This window comes from Leptodactylus fuscus, chromosome 3 (assembly GCF_031893055.1).
Source record: "Leptodactylus fuscus isolate aLepFus1 chromosome 3, aLepFus1.hap2, whole genome shotgun sequence".
In the NCBI taxonomy this organism is placed as follows: domain Eukaryota; kingdom Metazoa; phylum Chordata; class Amphibia; order Anura; family Leptodactylidae; genus Leptodactylus; species Leptodactylus fuscus.
The window spans coordinates 65,484,709-65,504,017 of NC_134267.1; the positions used below are offsets into that span (position 1 = coordinate 65,484,709).

Below are 19,309 nucleotides of genomic sequence, written 5' to 3' on the forward strand. Positions count from 1 at the left end.
AGTTCTACAAATATGAAAAAAACAAACAGGAAATGTGATTACATTTGTTGATATATTTGAGAAAATGCTGAAAACCACATTATCAGATATGTACTACGTATCCACTACTAGGTCTCTAGTCAGCACATATTATAAAAATAACACTTGACCTTTCACGTCCTCTAGTACCAGCAGCATTATATACTGCTAAAAAGCTGGTATCAGTGCACTGTTAGCTCAGACGGTATGTGCTTAGTGCTGTTATCCCTCCACTGTCAAAAGTGCAGGCCTGGGCTGGGCTGTGAGGAACCCCTTCTCCGACAGTACGCTTAAATAGCCTCGGGGAGCAATGGTGGAGGGGGAGGTCAGCATTTTAGTTGTATATACCACCGATGGTGCCAGAAGACATAAAACGGCCTATAAAATATATTATTATTTATGCGATGGATAATAAGTTACACAACATTCTAACAGACTGCGTTTTCACTGCTCACCATATTCTAGATATTTGTTTTCCCATCAGCAAATGAGAGTTTTCATGTTAAGGCAGAAATTCATGACTTTTTTAAAATGTAGATTGTGAGCCCCATATAGGCCTCACAATGTACATTTTTTTCCTATCAGTGTATCTATGGAGTATGAGAACAAATCCACGCAAACACGGGGAGAACATACAAACTCCTTGCAGGTGTTGTCTTTGGCAGGATTTGAACCAAGAACTTCAGGGCTGCAAGGCTGCAGTGCTAACCACTGAGTTGCCTCCATAACCATTTTCTAAGCCGAGATGTGGGTACAATTATATCCAGTCTGGATATGGACCAATACACTGTAGCAAACAGATTTGACATACCTCACTCACAGAAGACTTACTATAATTACACCAACCCCTTACCTAATACCAAATCTAGGTATGTCCAAGTTTCCAGCATCTAAATGTAAGGGTGCATGCAAACTACGTAACGCCGGGCGTGTATGAGAGCCGTACACGCCGGCGTTACAGCAAGGCTGCCGAACACTTCCCATTCACTTCAATGGGAGCGCTCGTAAACGCCGCTGTTACGAGCGCTCCCATTGAAGTGAATGGGAAGTGTTCGGCAGCCCTGCTGTAACGCCGGCGTGTACGGCTCTCATACACGCCCGGCGTTACGTAGTGTGCATGCACCCTAAGAAAGCATGAGAGCAAACAAATATAGAAACAGAGACACAATCAAATTACACTGTGTTCACACTAGCATTGCCCTTTCAATACTGAGTTTATTTTACACTTCTGTCTAAGGTAGGGGGAATGTACAATGAGGAGCAGTCTACCCCACCCCCCATCCATTACTACAGCTAAATGAAATCATGTCTGACACAGAAAGAGAGAAATGTGAGGAAAGCTGCTTGCTATGACTAATATCCCATCTGTAATGGCACACATAACTAGTCAGAAATCTACTCACTCACTTTAGCTTGTGAGAAGCTTCTGTGCAGTGTAGAAGTTGGAAAAGCTGTGTGGAATCCTCCCCTGTCCAGTCACTTTATGAAGAAAGCACAGCTCCTCTTTCCTGCATACACTGAGAACCAGTATTGCATTTTATTTTTTTAATTGAATTCATGGATGGAACTTCCCTAGCAACAGGGAGAGAGCAGCAAATTAACCACACAAGCGACACCTAGTGGTTTTCCAGCAGAAAGCAACGTTTGCATTACATTTTGGTCCAGAACAACACGTTTTATGAAATGAGTCCAAGATGTTTGAAATGTTAGTGGTCATTTCATAGACCATGTGATGCACCTTATTTAGAAATGTTGCTGTTTTCTACCTGAAAAACCTCTTCCTGCCACTATTTGTCTCCCTTCTGGTCAGTCTGCGGTGTTACTAGGAAAGTTCATATGTCCATCAAGTTCAACCAGGGAATGGAAAGGGGCAAGATATTCTATGCATCTCCATGAGCATCAATGCTATTTTACTCTAAAAATGCATCTGATCCTTTCTTTTCAGGCGTTCAGCTGTTGCTGCTGTGACCAGCCCCTGAGGTAGGCTATTACACAGATTTAAACTCCTTAAAGGGGCTCTATCACTGGGAAAAGTCATTTTTCTCTAAACACATGCTTGCATAGGCTTTAGAAAGTCTATTCCACACCTACCTATAGTATGTAAATTGCTTCAGTGGTGTCTGAATAAGTCCGTTTTTATTCATATGCTAATGAGCCTCCAGCCAGTACAGGAAGTTCCCAGCAGCCTCCTCTCTCCCATTATCTTCTATGTGTGTGCAGCAAACAGGAAGCGAGTCAGCAGCAGCAGCAGCCTCCCATAGAAAACAGCAGAGAGAGTTGTGCACCTTCTATCGTGCACCAGTCTAATTAGCATATGAATAAAAAGGGACTTATTCAGAAACCACTGAGGCAATCTACATACAAAAGGTAGGTGTGAAATAGACTTTCTAAAGGCTATGCAAAGGTGTGATTAGTTAAAAATGACTTTTCCTAGTGATAGAGCCTCTTTAAAGTGAAGAAGCCTTGTTGGCTCTTAAGAGTAAACCTTCATTACAAACCACGAAGTTTGAGACAGGATCACGCTGAGTGAAGGGGGAGGGGCAGGTCTCTCTTCATAGCCTATACATGTTCCACACACAACTATCCCTGTCTGTACACTGCACAGAGAGGATTCTGGAGCTTCTTACAGCATACAGGGCGCGTATTCTATTCCTAGTGACATCACATATGAAGGGTTATGAAGCCAGAGAGGACTGCCAAGCAAGATCCTGTACATATTTAATTTTCCATGAAACTCAGTTATCCTTTAACTTAACATTTTCACTGGCACTTGTGGTGTCAAATAAGTTACCAGGTTGTATGCTAAGTGTCAAGTTAAAGTTTGCTACAGATGTACAAGGGTGAGAAACTCAGCCATGTGATATAGATGTTTATCAAATGACACATAGGAAAGAAGGGTAAATCCTGCCAGTGTAGTGAAGTATACTCCACAGAGACTGAGCGATTTCCCTGTATCAGAGATGGGGACAGTCCAAATAACCCCACTTACATAAGATAATTGACAGCCTTTCATATACACACACACTACTAGGAGACAGAATTTTACTTTTGTTCCAAATCATAAAAAAAAATCTATTTATCCCAACACAGCTCAGCCTTTTACTTTGCCATCACATAGCAAATAACTAAAATATATACATACCACGTTAAAGGAAATCTGTGATTTTTGCTGCTCTGTCAAAAAGTACAATACTCTAAATGGTAGCACCAAGCTCTGTGGTATATAAGCTTAATATGATTTGGAGCAGGATTTCTAAGGATATGCTCACATTGATGAATTTGGCATGGATTTAGAGGCAGAATCCACAGCAAATCAGCTACAAATTCTGCCTGAAATCTGCCTTTCATTCATTTCAAAGGGAGACAGAGGCAGATTTTATTTTTTCTGCTAGGTAATTTTTTTTTCCAGCCAGCAGAAAAAAAAATGAAGTCTCCTACTCACTCTTCAGGAAGATTCTGCCTAAAAACGTCTCACGAAGTAATGCGGTGCTCATTCCGACACGTAAACACGTGTCAGAGTGAGCACTTCAAAATAGAATCCCATTGACTTCAATGAGTGCCGTCTTACGCGCAAGTCGATGGGATTCTGTTTTGAGGCACTCACTTTGACACGTGTCAGAATGAGCACCGCGTTACTTCGTGAGAACAGGCTCTTAGACAATATTTGAGCACTCCACATAACAGCGGAGAACACCTGACTCGCTTTACATTAGTCCTCTGTATTGCATGTAGATTACATTAAAAAATTGCACCGTCTTTATTCACACATCATTTAGGTACTATTTCACGGCACGTGTTTAAAGCAAAAAACTCAAGCTCTTTTGGCTTGAGTTTTTTTTCGTATAATGGTCTTTTTTTAAATTCTGCATGCTCTGTGTATGGCATTTTTCTATACAGACATTTTTTCAATATGCTTTAAACACACAACAAAACATGTATATAACATTTGAAAAACACCAGTAACACAAAAAAAGTTACAAAAACAGGAATCTTAAAACTTGTATTTAGGTACTTCTATACACGTTACAGTTGTTGTATAACCTAACAATTTTAAATGGCAATTGATATTTTTTGCAAAAATTGCTGCTAAAGTGTGACCTGCAAAATGTAATCACAGAAAATGATTTAGGCTGGGGCCCCACGTTGCAGAGAAGCAGCGTTTCTTTGTTGCAGATTTTGTTGCAGTTTTATTTTAGCCAAAGCCAGAAGTAGACTGAGCATAAGGTAGACGTATAAATGCTTTTTATATATTTCCCATTCCTTTTGTAGCCATTCTTGACTTTGGCTCCAAAAAACGCAACAGATTCTGCAACAAAAAAAAACAAACAAAAAGCTGCATTTTCACAACATGGGACCTTAGCCCACACAGAGTTTTTTGCAGGCAGTTTTTTTTCCGCTAGCAGGAAAAAGAAGGGAGAGGCCCCTTCTCCCCGCGGCTGACACAGCTGCAGTGTGAGACTCCCTCCTGATTAGACCCATTCATTCGGGCCGAATCAGGAACGGAATGCCACGACAATATCGGTGAACTGCATTGGCATCCCGTCGCATCTAGCCACACGGAGTTCACACGGTGGAATTTGGGTTTCGGCTTGTGAACATACCCTAAAGTGGTTTTCCTTTAACTTCGTTATCTACAAATTTAAATATGAATAAACATTTTTGCAAATATAAATAATATTTAGTAATGTTTTCCCAATTTCCTCTATCCAACTGTTCTTTTGATTGGCTGGCTGCCACTAGATATAAACATTAATTCATCAGTTTTCCATGTTCTGGGGCTTATCATATACCCAGCCATGATTTCCTTATTGTGGCCAAGTTATCAAGCAGGGACAGTACTTGTATGAGAAGGTAACGTGGCCACAATAAGCAAACAATGGCTCCTACATTCATATGCATGGATGTAGGACATATAGACGTAATACCAAGGGCTCGTTCACATCTATGCCCGGTCTCCGTTCTGCAGGTTTCCGTTTCCTGCACAAAGCAGACGTAGGAGACGGAAACCTGCAGTACTCTTTCAAACCCATTCATTTGAATGGGTTTGAAAGATGTTCGGCCGTGAGCGTTTTATGCTCTCCGCCGTGAAACCGTTTTTTAAAAATCTGACACAGAGTCGGACATGAAGTAGTCTGTGTCAGATTTTTAAAAAAACATTTTGCGGTGGAGAGCATAAAACGCTCACCGCCGGACCCGGTCTGACAGGTTTCTTGCATGCAGAAGACGGAAACCACAGAACGGAGACCCGAACGTTGGTGTAAACCTAGCGCAAGACAGGAGAAAGTCTTTAAAATGTTGCAAAAATTGTATTTGTTTGAAAAAGCCTTATCTTAATTGTCTATAATTTTAAATATAGGTATGGCCATGGGGAAGCACCTTTAAGATTAAAATCCAATTAAATCAACCATAGAAGGATACCTTACAGTTTCACATTATAACGAAATGTAATCTCCATATGCTATACCCTAGCCTTTCCCAACTTGCACCTTCCAGTGTGCATGTCCACATTTAGGTTTTTGCATTCAGTTTTTGAAACACAAACCAGGTTTGGATCATAAAAGAGAAAGTTTAAAGGTCAAGGCCCCATGTTTCGGAAACAAAACTTTTTATTGTTGCAGATTTTGCTGAGTTTTCTCTCTCAGGTAAACCCAGGAATGGCTACAGAAGAAATGGGAAATCTCGAGGACCAACTTCTCCCTTTCGCCCAATCCAAAAAGTTCACTACAACATGAGGCATTAGCCTCTTTGTAATCCAATCATGGTTTCGTTTAAAACGCTGCATACAAAAATCTGAACATGGAGACAAAGCCCAATGCTGATGAAAACCTATAGATCTGCTGCAGTGACCACTTCTATACCCTATAGAATCATGATCATACCTAAAACCAGAATCTAACTTTTACATTTATATACAGATAAAATCCTACAAGCAAATTTTATCTTGTTTCGCTTTTTTTAATTGCATTTTTTGAAAAAGTTTTCTTTTCAGATCGGTAGATAAAAAAAGTTAACTAGAGGAGCCACAGTAAGTTTATGTATAATATAATATATATATAAAAAAAAAATCACCACCACCTCATTGACTTCCCTGCTGCTGCTGGAGTGGCGCTAGGACTCCTTTGGCCTCAACATCTTTGTGCCATTTCCACACACAGGATATTACTGAAAATGCCCCTCAGTTAAACACTGGCTACTGCAGCTAGTGATTGCCCGAGAATGTATTCCACCAATTTTCTGGGTTGGCCGGGCACTAGATGTAGAGACCAACATGACCCAGTTGATTTTATGGTTTTATCCAGATTTACCACTTTGGAATAAATATATTTATCCCGCTGAAAAAATCCTTTAACAAACAGCTTACATAAATGTATGACACTTTAATAACCATATCCTTTTTTTATACCGTCTATAAAAGTGTAAGTACTCAGCAGAGGTCAGTAAGTAATCTATACATGTGTAATGACAAATGTATTTCTATTACCAATACAAGTGAGCAACAAATTAACATAACAGGTACAAGTACATGTAATACTCACCTTCACCTTGTGTATACATAAAGCTGAAGTGGCAACTATATACACACACAGGACAATTTAGTTGGTATTAATACAAATCTCTATTATAATGCAACATTTATACTGAAGCGATTCAGAAGAAAGGTAAAACGCTTTACACCCTAGGTAAAAGTGCAGAAACAAGATTAGACAAAGGATTTGCATCTAACAAGTGACATGGCATTTATGACTTTACAAGTTTAAGTCCTTAATATACATCTGTGAACTGAGTGCAGCATTTTCTAGTAAGATTAAAACATTGTTCAACAATTTTAGGTTTTTTTTTTTTTTTTGTAGATTATTAGCCTCATATAGGGCTCACAATGTACATTTTTCCCCTAACAGTATGTCTCTGGAGTAAGGGAGGAAATACATGTAAACACGGGGAGAACATACAAACTCCTTGCAGAGGTTTTGTCCTTGGCAGGATTCGAACCTAGGACTCCAGTGCTGCAAGGCTTCAGTGCGAACCACTGAGCCACCATGTTGCCCCAATTTTAGTTATTTTTTGTACAGAACATCAGAACATTTTTGTAGCCGTAAACCACATAAAAAGATGACATTGCAAATACTTTTTTTTTTTTTACAACCAGATCATTTTCCTGAAAGGGACAAGATATGGGCCTTGGTAATGTTCGGTAAAATCCCTTTCACTTGTGGTTCTAGTTTAGTTTTTCCACACAGTTGTCTGAGGCGCTTCACTGTGGAGGTCATTTTATCCTTAAGCTCTGAATGCTTTAACGCTAGGTTCACACTAGCGCCCGGACTTTGTTCTGAGCTGTCCGACCGTGTGCGCCGGTGAGCGTTTTATGCTCTCCGCCGCAAAACCGTTTTTTTAAAAACCAGACACAGAGTACTGCATGTCCGACCCTGTGTCTGATTTTTTTTTTTTTTTTTTTTTAAAAAAACGGTTTTGCGGTGGAGAGTATAACGCAAACGCTCACGGCCGGACATCTTTCAAACCCATTCAAATGAATGGGTTTGAAAGAGTCCTGCAGGTTTCTGTCTCCTGCTCAGTTTTGTGCAGGAAACGGAAACCTGCATGAACGGAGACTGGGCGCAGATGTGAACGAGCCCTAAGTCACCATGAAGGCACATATAAGAAAACTAAAAATACAAAGTTTGTCATGGACTCATCACGCCAATAGTTTACTCCACAGGAGATAGGAACTACTAGAATACATGTACAAGACTTGCTGGCAATGTACTGATATAAGACAGGAGCAACAGTGACTGTCACACCCTTCTTGCAAGTTTTCAAGAAAAGCAGGAAACAAGTTCATGCATTTTGAGCTCAAACCTCTTAAGCATAAAGAGTATTGTCTATTTTAGACCCTTACCATTTATACTAGATATCAGACAGTCAGCGCTGATAAAAGTGTTCCAGATTTAGCAGATGAAGAACATTCTTTGCATACTGAAAAATTCCATGATTTTTCCAATATGTTGTCTTCATCAATATCTACCAATTTTAAAGATCTCTGCTGGCATTCAATAACCAGGGACGTTTATAGTTTACTGGTTGATAATCTGTCTATGACCATGTGATAGAAGTACAAACCTACATGTTCATTGTCAATTTTCACACATAAATCACATTAATCTCAGTGGGAACCTACATTTTAGCATGGATTTTTTCAACAAGACAGTCTGATGTATGATACAATACCATAACTAACCCCTGCTGTACCATCTGTATCCACTACAATACCATGTTAAAAATCCCATCAGAAGTCATACAAACAAATATTTTCCCATATTTAATTGAGCTCATACCTTTATGGCTGCGCAAACATTTAGAGCTCTGTTGAAAACCAATAAAACAAATATCTACCAAGCTTATAAAGGAAACAGAGAAAAGCCTGCCGACAGTAAGAAAAACACTCCTTGAACTACGCATTATCACAGGAGCAACATCTATAGAACTACTTGGGCGAAGTTCACATCTGTGCCACAGTATCCACTGTTCTGGTCTGTTGAATGACCAGTACAATGGATAGGTGGACCCATACAATAGTGGTTAAATAGGGAGCCCATTGACTATAATGGGGTCTGTGTGTGTCTGTTTTTTTTTAAACTGAATGTGGCGTGAGACGTTGTGTGCGCCAATTTCAGATAGACACTGCGACAGTCTCCTACAGAGGCTCAGATGTGAACAAACCATAATATAGATTTACCCTTCCTTAGTTTTTCACCTGGTTCAAGGTATTCCAAGATGAGCAGCAGGAGATGAGTAATTTCCTAAAAACTCACAAACTTCTGTTATTTATAACTCCCAAAAGAGTAACACAAAAGAGTTTTCTTCTCAAAGCTTACAATTTCACGCCATTCATGATATGTCCTCTCAAGCTAAGAGGACGGGAAAGGAAAAACATCTGAAGGTTCTTCTAAAATATACTGTACATATAGTGATCGTATCAATCTTGGATCAGATATGCAGATGTAGGTTTATTCTTTAAAGAGGACCTTTCACCATCTGGGGCACATGCGATGTAATAAATCAGCTTTCCCTTTCTATGCCCCCGTTGAAGAGCTATCGGTGCCGTATCTCTTCACTGTCAGAAGGGCGTTACTGACAGTCTGTGAGGAACGCCCCTCCTCACAGCAGCAACTATAGCAATGTACTGTGAGAGGGGACGTTTCTTACCACCCAGCCATGACGCTGAGTGGTGAGGAATGCCCACCCAGTACTCGTCTATGGATGAGTACTATCAGGAGGGGAGGGAGGCGTTCCTCACCACTCTTACAGTACAGCGCAATAAGTACTACTATGATGAAAGCCGTGCCTGACTGACTGTCAGAAACGTCCTTCTGACAGTGAAGAGCTACGGTACCGCCGACAGCTCTACACCAGGGGCACAGAACGGGAAAGCAGATAGCACACTGAATTCAGCACAATGTCGGCTTTCTAGCGGTGTGTTAAATCGCATGTGCCTCAAATAGTGAAAGGTTCTCTTTAAACCACTATAGTATAGTGCTACTCCATTACTATTTCTTCTGAAAATACAGCATATGAATAAACATTCAGTTGAGACTAACCATTCCCCTCTTCAATGGAGCATGTCCCTACAACACTTAGTACACAATGTACTGTCAAAGCACACACTATTGCAAAGGAGAATGGTAACATCCAGCTGTTAGTTTATTCACATAGTTCCAGGAGGAAAACAGGGGATCCCGTAATTTCAAATGTTATGAAAAGATGCTTTAGGATTGTTATTTTATAGGAGATATAGGTATTTACTATAACAGGCATCTCAAAGGACTTTTATTCCTTGCTAACCATAAAGTCCAACTACAAAATGAGTGCAGAATAGAGAATCTCAAGATTTTTTCCTTAGGTTTTACATAGTTAAAGCTGCTTGAAAATTAAATTCTATACAATATGCTAAATGACTGTTTTAAAGAACCAGTAGGTCTATATAGGATATCATTTCTGTGCTTAAAGTAACTAAAAGAATACCCAAATTTCACAGCAAAAAAATATATGTACTGTACATCCTACATCCCAGGACTCAGCTCAAAGGGAACAAGACTAGAGATGAGCAAGTACTATTTGAAACGGCCGTTTCAAATAACACGCACCCATAGGAATGAATGGACGCATCTGGCACACAGGGGGTTAAGCGGCCTGCCTCCGGCAAAGTCTGCTTCCATTCATTCCTATGGGTGCGTGCTATACGAAACGGCCGTTTCGAATAGTACTCACTCATCTCTACACAAGACCAATAAATTAAGTTGTATTATAGGGCTAAAAAACCCCAAACCCTTTTACAATACAGACGTGGGAGGTTGTTTATCTTTTTAAAAAAGTGTAAAAATACATTCATCTAACTGTACAAATAATCCCATTGTTGGGGTAGTTGGGGCGTCTGGCACTGTAACATCTGCTTTGGTTAGCCCACTGTTTGTTCAATGTACAGATGTTCTGAATATCACATGGGAGAATTTTTGCTGCTTCTAGATCCTTTATACAAAAAGTATAAATTTCTATATTCTACTACAATAAATTACTATCTTCACAGCATACAAAATTGGTAAGTGCAACAACAGTGCTAAAATCTAAGCCATAATGATTGCAGAAATATTTGTGTGTTGTGACAATACAATTATTCAGCTGACGCCCATTATTACTGGAAAACATGCCTGTGTAACTGGGCTGCACTGGTGTGTTACTGGTGGCCAGTTCTAATAATCTATAAAAAGGCCTGTAAGCGGTTATTGTTACTAAAAGCCGCCGATACACAGATAAATGCCAGTCAACTCTGTTGGGTTCTGCAAACAATCTAACGTACCCCAGATACATGCTGTCAGAGGTGAAGAAGAATAAGACTTCAGAGGTACTATAACACAGCAAGAATGCTTATGAGGGAACCACGGATCATGGTTTGTCCGGCTTTGGCTGTATTATGCATATGGACAAAATTGTACAGTAAGAATTAACAAGCAGATTAGCAGTACCGTGCAGACAGTGCTTCTTTACCATGTTAATCTTAATACCAGAAAAACCATATCCACACTGACTACAGATATTCTCATAGCAGTATTTGGAAGATACCAAAGAATCCATTTTCCATGTCCCTTGAGTTATAACTGTGCTTTCAGGTTGACTGCTTCATTTTAATAGTATCCATTTTGCTCTGGGTTTTGTACTATATTTCTAATGAGAAGTGTGCAACTGTGTTTTATCAAGCTTGACCGGCAAAACACATAAAAAAAGACCTAGACATTTGTATAAACATATGGCCAGAAACGGTGTCCAAATGGCAACACACATCTTACCTGGTTTGTTTTATTTAAAAAAAAAAAGAAGAAGAAAAAAGACCGCTCTAGCCTTTCAGCAGCTATCATTTACTTAAGGTGCATATGCATTAAAAAAAAAAAAAATAAAATTATAAAGCGTTTCAAAGTCATGATCTAAGCGAATACTGCATAATAAAAACACAAATGGAAAACCACTGATTTGAAGTAGCCAAGAACTTTAGGGAAGAAATTTCATTAAATCAAAAAAAAACATGTCTAAATATTCCTGATACAGGAACCAAACGATTTGTGTTATGTTTTCGCAAAATGCACTCTGAGTTTGTTTGCCACTATTGTCTTTCTTGGCTGCATCTGAAGCAGAGAAGTAGACAAAATACAAAAAAAACAGTATTAAAACAGTAAAAAAAAAAAAAAATATATATATAGTAATACCAGCAAGCTGAATAAATTGCATAAATGCAAGTCTGTTACGTCACGTTATCTAACGGACTCGTTTTTAGTTTGTGTTTTTTTGTTTGTTGCTACAGTTTGCTAACCCTTGCAATAAGTTTTGTTGCAAACAAGGTTATTGTTTAGCCAAGCTAAAGCTCATTTTACACGGAGGTGCATAGAACACCTCCATTTGTTACAGTATTTCCACAATATTTTTTGCCATAAAAATACCAGACATCAGAGAAGTGTGCTTAAGACAAACACCAGCCTTGTGCTATACACACAATAAATGGTAAGCTGAATGTTCAGAAGCAAACACTACTTTGGTGTAAGGGTAAAGTGTCAAAAGCTATTGATAGATAAACCTCTTGAGAACAAAAATCACCTTAAGTTTGAGATTGGGCCCAGCAGTTCAATGATCATGAAGTCCAGAGTCTTATTTGAATATGCGGACTTAAAATGTCTATAAGTCACTAGGCTCAATGTAAAGAGCAATGAACATTCCACCTTTTACGGGAATTTTACATGTTCAATTACATGATTTATGGCAAAAGAAAAGGAAGAAAAAGAAAAGAAAACAAAAAAAAAAACTAAGTTCTCTCCTCCATAAATAGGCACTGACACAATGTGCCAGACTTCTTTTTCTGCCTGTATTTTCTTCAATCACAACCACTTTTGCAAGTGTCTAAGTGTTCTAGAAAATGGGGACACTGCCGGATGTGGCCTCTTCTTCGGAATAGTCCGATGCTCTCAGGCCTCTGAAGCAAATGAAGGGTGGAAAATAAAAAGCTGAAATACAAGGTTCATCTCATAAGTTTTACATTAAGCATTACAAGCTGGACAATGTAAGAAAGTGGCTTTTTTTGGCTCACAGAGTCTGAGTCTTGGTGTGCAAAACGAGTACTTGGCCATCCCACCATAGCACTCTCGCAGTGGGATTGTCAGGGAAGTCTTGACTGGGGAGTATTTGGTTTGTTTACCTATCAGGCGTAAATTTCCAGGCACTCAGTTCATTTTGGGCTTGTTCCAGTTTGTCTTTAGTCTGTTCCAGTTCGCCTTTCATTTTGAGGAAAAACAAGTTGATGGCTGGGTCTACCATGGTTGTTCTCAGCTGGGCAACACTTGGCTGCTGGACTTGCTTGAGATGCTGAATCTGGTTCTGGATAGAGGAGCCAACAGAAACAATTACCAGCTTATCATACAAGGAAGAAATCTCAGCCCAACTTCCACTAACACCAGATAAATATTGTGTGTATAAAAATACCTTCAAAAGATTCTGAATGTAAGTGCACATTTATGAAATAATACTTGGAAATCTTTTATATTCCTCATGTTTCTCACACATGGAGCCCAAATAAGACATCATATCATATTGATGGTTCATACAGTTTATTTTAGCAAGTAACTTTATGTTTCAGAAGCTGACTGATACAAGTGAAAAATGGTCATCTCTATTGTGAATACAAGAACCAGTTTGTTATAGGGGTTGTCCGAGATACTTTAACCCCTTCCCGACATGCGCCGTAATAGTACGGCGCATGTCGGGTCTGTAACTATGGCGACCGCCCGGGAGCCGGGCGGCCGCCATAGTTGCCGGGTGTCTACTGCTTTAAGCAGTAGACAACCGGCTCTAATGCCTCCGATCAGTCCCCGGACCGATCGGAGGCATTAATCCCTCCGGCGCCGCGGTCAAAGGCGCCATTTTTCCGGCGGCGCATGGGCGCCGCCATTTTGGCCGGGATCGCCAGCTCCTGGAGCATGCTCCAGGGCTGACGTCCCGTTGCCATGACAGCCGGGAGCCTTGTACAGGCTCCCAGGCTTGTCTGCAAATCCTTTCTTTTGCAGGCTGGTCTATGCAGCCTGCAAAAGAAAGGATGCTTTTTTGCAATGCATTGCATTAGTGATCAGACCCCCTGGGGTTCAACACCCCTAGGGGGTCTAATAAATGCAAAAAAAATAAAAAAAAAAGTTAAAAAAAATATAAAAAGAATTAAAAGTTCAAATCACCCCCCTTTCCCTAGAATACATATAAAAGTAGTTAAAAACTGTGAAACATATACATGTTAGGTATCCCCGCGTCCGAAATCGCCTGCTCTACAAATCTATAAAAATATTTTTCCTGTTCGGTAAACGCCGTAGCGGGAAAAATAGTCGAAAGTGCCAAACCGCCGTTTTTTCACTGTTTTGATTCTGATAAAAATTTTAATAAAAAGTGATCAAAGCAATAACATTTCCCGAAAATGGTAGAACTAAAAAGTACACCCGGCCCCGCAAAAAAAGACGCCCTATGCATCCCCGTACACTTACGTATAAAAAAAGTTACGGCCGTCGGAATATGACGACTTTTAGAAAAAAAATTTTTTAACACAGTTTTGGAATTTTTTTTAGGGGTCAAAATGTAAATAAAACCATATAAATTTGGTATCCCTGGAACCGTACCGAAACACAGAATATAGGGGACATGTCATTTTGGCTGCACAGTGAACGCCGTAAAACCAAAGCCTGTAAGAATGTCGCAGAAATGCATTTTTTCTTCAAATCCACCCCATTCTGAATTTTTTTCCTGCTTCCCAGTACATTATACAGAATAATTAATGGTGGCATCATGAAGAAAAATTTGTCCCGCAAAAATTAAGACCTCATATGGCTCTGGGAGCGGAGAAATAAAAAAGTTATGGGGTTTAGAAGGAGGGGAGTCAAAAACGAAAATCAAAAAATGCCATCGGCGGGAAGGGGTTAAAAACCCTACACTAATCTAAACAACCTCCTACTTTTCTAAACAACATTAATAATAATAATAAAAAAATTTATATTTCTAACCATATCCCTGGGGTGGTCATGTGACTGCCCCAGGGACATTTTCTGATAATCTGGTGACAATCTGTTTCCCCATTTCCAGAAACAGATTGTCACTACTACTCCTCCCATCCATTTATACTCCTACTTACCCATCCACAGCTTCTTCCGACGAAACGGGTCCTCCTCCTGTACTGGCAAGGTACGTGCTCTTCTCCTAGCAGTCTGCGCACACACTGCTGCCAGTAAATCACCTCTACTGTGTGTCTACGCATGCACAGTAGAGGTGACTCATCAGAGTCACAGTATAGGAGAAGAGGCCGTGTCACAGGAAGCAGCCATGGAGGGTAAGTATGTAATATGGATCGGGGGTTGGGCTGAGTAGGTAGGGTAGGACATATAAGATAGCTAAGATAGGAAGGATAGCTAGATGGGGGGGGGGGGAGTGGAGAGAGGGATTAGGAAGTTACATAGCAGGAAGCAGAAGGAGGTAAACAAAAGTAGGAGATACTTGGGGCCCCCAGAAAACACTAAAAAAAACCACTAAAAAGTATATAGGTACATTTATTAACCCATTAATAGCACCAGTAGACAAAAAAATTAAAAAAAAAATAAAATTTGCCCGGAAAACCCCTTTAAGGGAACTCAAGACTTCTACCCAATGTGGGTACGTTCACACTGAACAATAAATCTACAGATCAGCAAGTTGTGGTTAGTCCAGGACATTTGTAACATGTTCATACCACTTTTGTGTAAAACAGGCCTTATGATGCAAAAACCACTCTGCTTCAAAAAGGACAAAAAAAATTTTGTAACTGGAACCTGAAGTCTCAAGACATACTCTGAATACGAAATCTTCTGTATTATCTGTAGGCAGTACATACCATTTTTAAATTTTTTTTCTTTTCTTAAAATCAGATAGTGTAAAGACCACTTTTTTCCTTATCTGTTTTTATTTTCTAATTGTACAGGATTATGGAGGCCAATGTCTTGACTTCTTCATCTGCTCTGCTTACAGCATAGTCATAGACATAAGCAGCAATAGTGTGACCTCACTGAGTTCTATGGGAGATTCGCAGGCATGCTCTCTGCAAGGAAGGGACTAGGTAAGTTGTGCCATCATGTATAGTCACTAGTGGATGCAATGATGGACACATGTTAAGTGGTGTTATCTATGGAGCGGTTATCTGCTATTGTAATGATTATAGAGTTGTTATTGTTTAGCGCTATAATGCTACAGTGCTATAATGTTATCTGTCTGGTCTATGATGTAAATGAAGCGACTACTGTAAAGGAAACCTCTATGGAATTGGCAAGTGTTAGTATATTATTAGTGGCCAAAGTGAAAATTGCAACATATAGTAATTATTTTTCCATTTAATATAGTAACATGGAAAACCAATTATAAATAAATATATAATTTTATATAAAATGAAACTTTGTAATATCAAAATCTCTTTTCCCCTCGTTCTCTATTTCTTCTCTGCTTCCAGTTGCTATTATGCAGGAATAATGTAGGAAGTGACAACAAAGGGCAACGTCACACCAGGGACCAGCAGCTCACTCAGATTATGCAGAGAAAAGTTGTACATTTATAAAGCCATGCAAAGGGAATTCACGCGCTACAAATCTAAAGTCAAATCTACACGGCAAAACATTCCTTGTCAATTTCTATATAAAATACTTTACTACCAAAGCACAAAGTCCTGCATGCAGAAGCTGGAAACTGAAAGCAGAGACCCGAACGCTGGTGTGAACCCAGCATTAGACACATTCTGCAATATTTTTTTTGCCTTAAACACCTGAACAGAAATGGAGACGTGAAAATAGTCTAAACAAACCAAAGAAAACAGGGCTGGTGACATGCAGAACGCAGCAAAGCTGTGGGTCACTCACATATAACAACACAAAAAAGGAAACCAAAACAACATAAAAAGAACAATTCTATATACAGTCATAAATAGATAAACAACAAGGGGGTAAGGAAGATACCACATAAAAAGAATACATCAAGGAAGGCAACAGTAATGATTAAGGGAAGTTAAACTCAACCGCTATAACGGATGTGTACATAATGATGTGAACAAGCACAAAGTGTAAAACTATAGAAATACATCTATAAAATGTATTATTATACAAACAAATAATTAGGCAGGAGAGAATATGTAACCACCAAATATTTATGACGCCTATACAAACACACAGAGATGGAAGATGCCCCAACGCACGTTTAGTCAAGGTGGGTTTGTATGGGAAGGGGGGGGGGGGGGGGGGGTCGCAAATATTTGGTAGCTTATTCTCTCAGGCCTATTACTATGTGTGTGAGTGTATATATGTATATATATATATATATATATATATATATATATATATATATATATGATTGATTATTATTATTATTATATATACTTATGTGTATTTTATTGTATCTACTTGCTTGTTCCCATCATTATGTACTCCATTATAGTGGGTGAGTCTATGATCGCTTAATCATTACTGCTCTATACCACCTTCCTTGATGTGCACTTTTGATGTATCTTCCTTGTTGTTTATATCCATTTATGTCTGTATATGTAATTAAAAAGAACAATTCATATTATATAATAATTGCCATGGGTTTCCATTTCAGTTTTTGTTATATGAAAATAGTTTATAACTCGGACATCATAAAATATCATGCTGATTATGAATGGTGTTGTCAGACTGAAAAGGGGCTTTTTACGTTCCACAAAAAGCAACATTTGTAAATGAGCTGTTTACACCCCTTCTGCCTCATAGATTGTAAGCTCTTGCGAGCAGGGCTCTCAGTCCCATTGTGTGAAGTGACTATTTCTTTGTAATGTATCTTTCTGTCTATATTTGAACCCTACAAATTGTACAGCGCTGCAGAATATGTTGGTGCTATATAAATAAAATTTATTACTATTATTATTACTACTACACTGCAGCTCCATTAATTTTAGATAGGACAGAGCTGAAATATAAACAGAATGCTGCAGATCTGTAATGACACAAATGAAGAAAGAGGGATCCTGGACACTGACCATCATGGAGTCCCCATTGGGTGTCCAATTATTTTAACTGAACTCGGACTAAAAAGTAGAGCTTGCAGTTTTTTCATCAGGCATTTTCTAATGGACCTGTACTGGAGACTCTGAAGCAGATCTGAACCTAGCCTAACACACAAACCCTCCCCACCCCCCACATTACAGCATCCTGTGAATAGTGCTAAATAAAAACACTGTAATATTTAGACTAACTGAAGAGTTGAACTAACCGTGCATTCCTGCATCTCCTGCTCCTTAGTCGCCAGTCTCATGACTAATATGTTCTCCCTTCTGGCAGACTCTTGCTGCTGCTGTTTTAGTTTTTCTTCAGATTCTCTAAGTCCAGTCACATCGTTAGCTGTGGACAGAAGTTCAAAGAAACATAAGACAACAGTAATTTGAAAATAAAGCTCTCTGTAGAATAACTTAAGGAGGATCTTTCGTGTCCTCTAAGATGTGCAGTGTTATATACCATTACAAAGTTGACATTGAGAAGAACTCAGCACACTTTCAGTATTTATTTTTTTCCCTTCAGTTCATGTATTTTACATGGTTCAGCACTCTTTCAGCTTTGTCAATAAATTCCCTAGTTCAGGAGATATCAATGAAATTTCAGTTTATATTTTGGAAGCTCAGCCACTGAGGCCAGTGACTCAGGTGTAAACTCACTGCAGCAGGAAAACAGATGGCAAGGACCACTAGAGATGGATTGGACAAGAAAGTAATGGTTGGTATGCTATGCTATAAATATTTTCTGCATGCTACTTATTTTTATATTTTGGGATAATTCCTTTGATATTATAAAACATTAATTGATCTCTGCCACGATGTGGAGTCTGACCTAGCATCATAAGGTATACAGCAGTTGTGCCACCATGGCCCGGTTCTGCTGCACACCCTCAACCCCAGTGTTCCCACGGTCTGCTGGAGATTCCTTTCTGTGAAAGGCACGTTATATCACATCTTCTGGGGTTGTGTCTCTTTAATCTGTACTTTCTATACAGAGGTTAAGGTATTGACTAATGCGTTCTCTTTCTTCACCATATCCTGCTAGACCCACTCATTTACTTGCTTAATCTACCGTCCCGACACCTTCGTAAAAAGACTTCTAATCAGTTCTTATACCTCTGCCAAAATACTTCTGGCTCTCCATTGGAAAAGTGTACACCCTCCCACGAGCCCTGCTCTTGTGGTTCGAATTAAAGACGTACGTAGTTTGGAAGACTTCACTGCCACTCTCAACAACACCGTGGAAGCCTTCCAATCAATCTGGTACTCATATCCTTTACGGTCTCTCATCCCTCTCTCCTTGCCTTTCCTCTGTTGTCCCCCCTCCCCCATGTCCGTTGTGCTCGGTGACATATTTTTGTAACCAGTGTCTGGGGTACTTCTTGGTTGATTCCTATATGCTGTATAATTCCATTTTTTTCTTTTGTGTTTTTCTTGTTCTTTTGTACAATTTGTAAAATTCTATTAAAATTACAGTTATAACAAAGCAAATAAGTGTTAGTTGTGCCGCTATAGACACTTATTTCTCGGGAGTGCTATACAGTGTCTGCAGCTCCATAAAAGTGAGTAGACCGTCGCTCATCTAAGAGCCTCACAAGGAGTGTCCCTTGATCACTGGGGGCCCTCTGGATCATGCCCCATTGATTGAACTATAAATGTCCATAGCTGCATAACCCCTTTAAAAGGTGG

The 19,309-nt window shown here is 39.4% G+C and overlaps 1 protein-coding gene across 1 annotated transcript in view; it reads right to left on the minus strand.

Annotated features, from left to right (window-relative positions):
- The window catches only part of WTAP (WT1 associated protein), a 43,252-nt gene that overhangs the window by 5,789 nt on the left and 18,154 nt on the right, over positions 1 to 19,309 (minus strand). The window contains exons 5-6 of the mRNA XM_075267658.1: positions 17,842 to 17,969; positions 12,749 to 12,927 (exon numbers count right to left, since the gene is read on the minus strand). Coding sequence (XP_075123759.1) covers positions 12,749 to 12,927; positions 17,842 to 17,969 — 307 coding nt within the window. The remainder of the gene's footprint in view (positions 1 to 12,748; positions 12,928 to 17,841; positions 17,970 to 19,309) is intronic.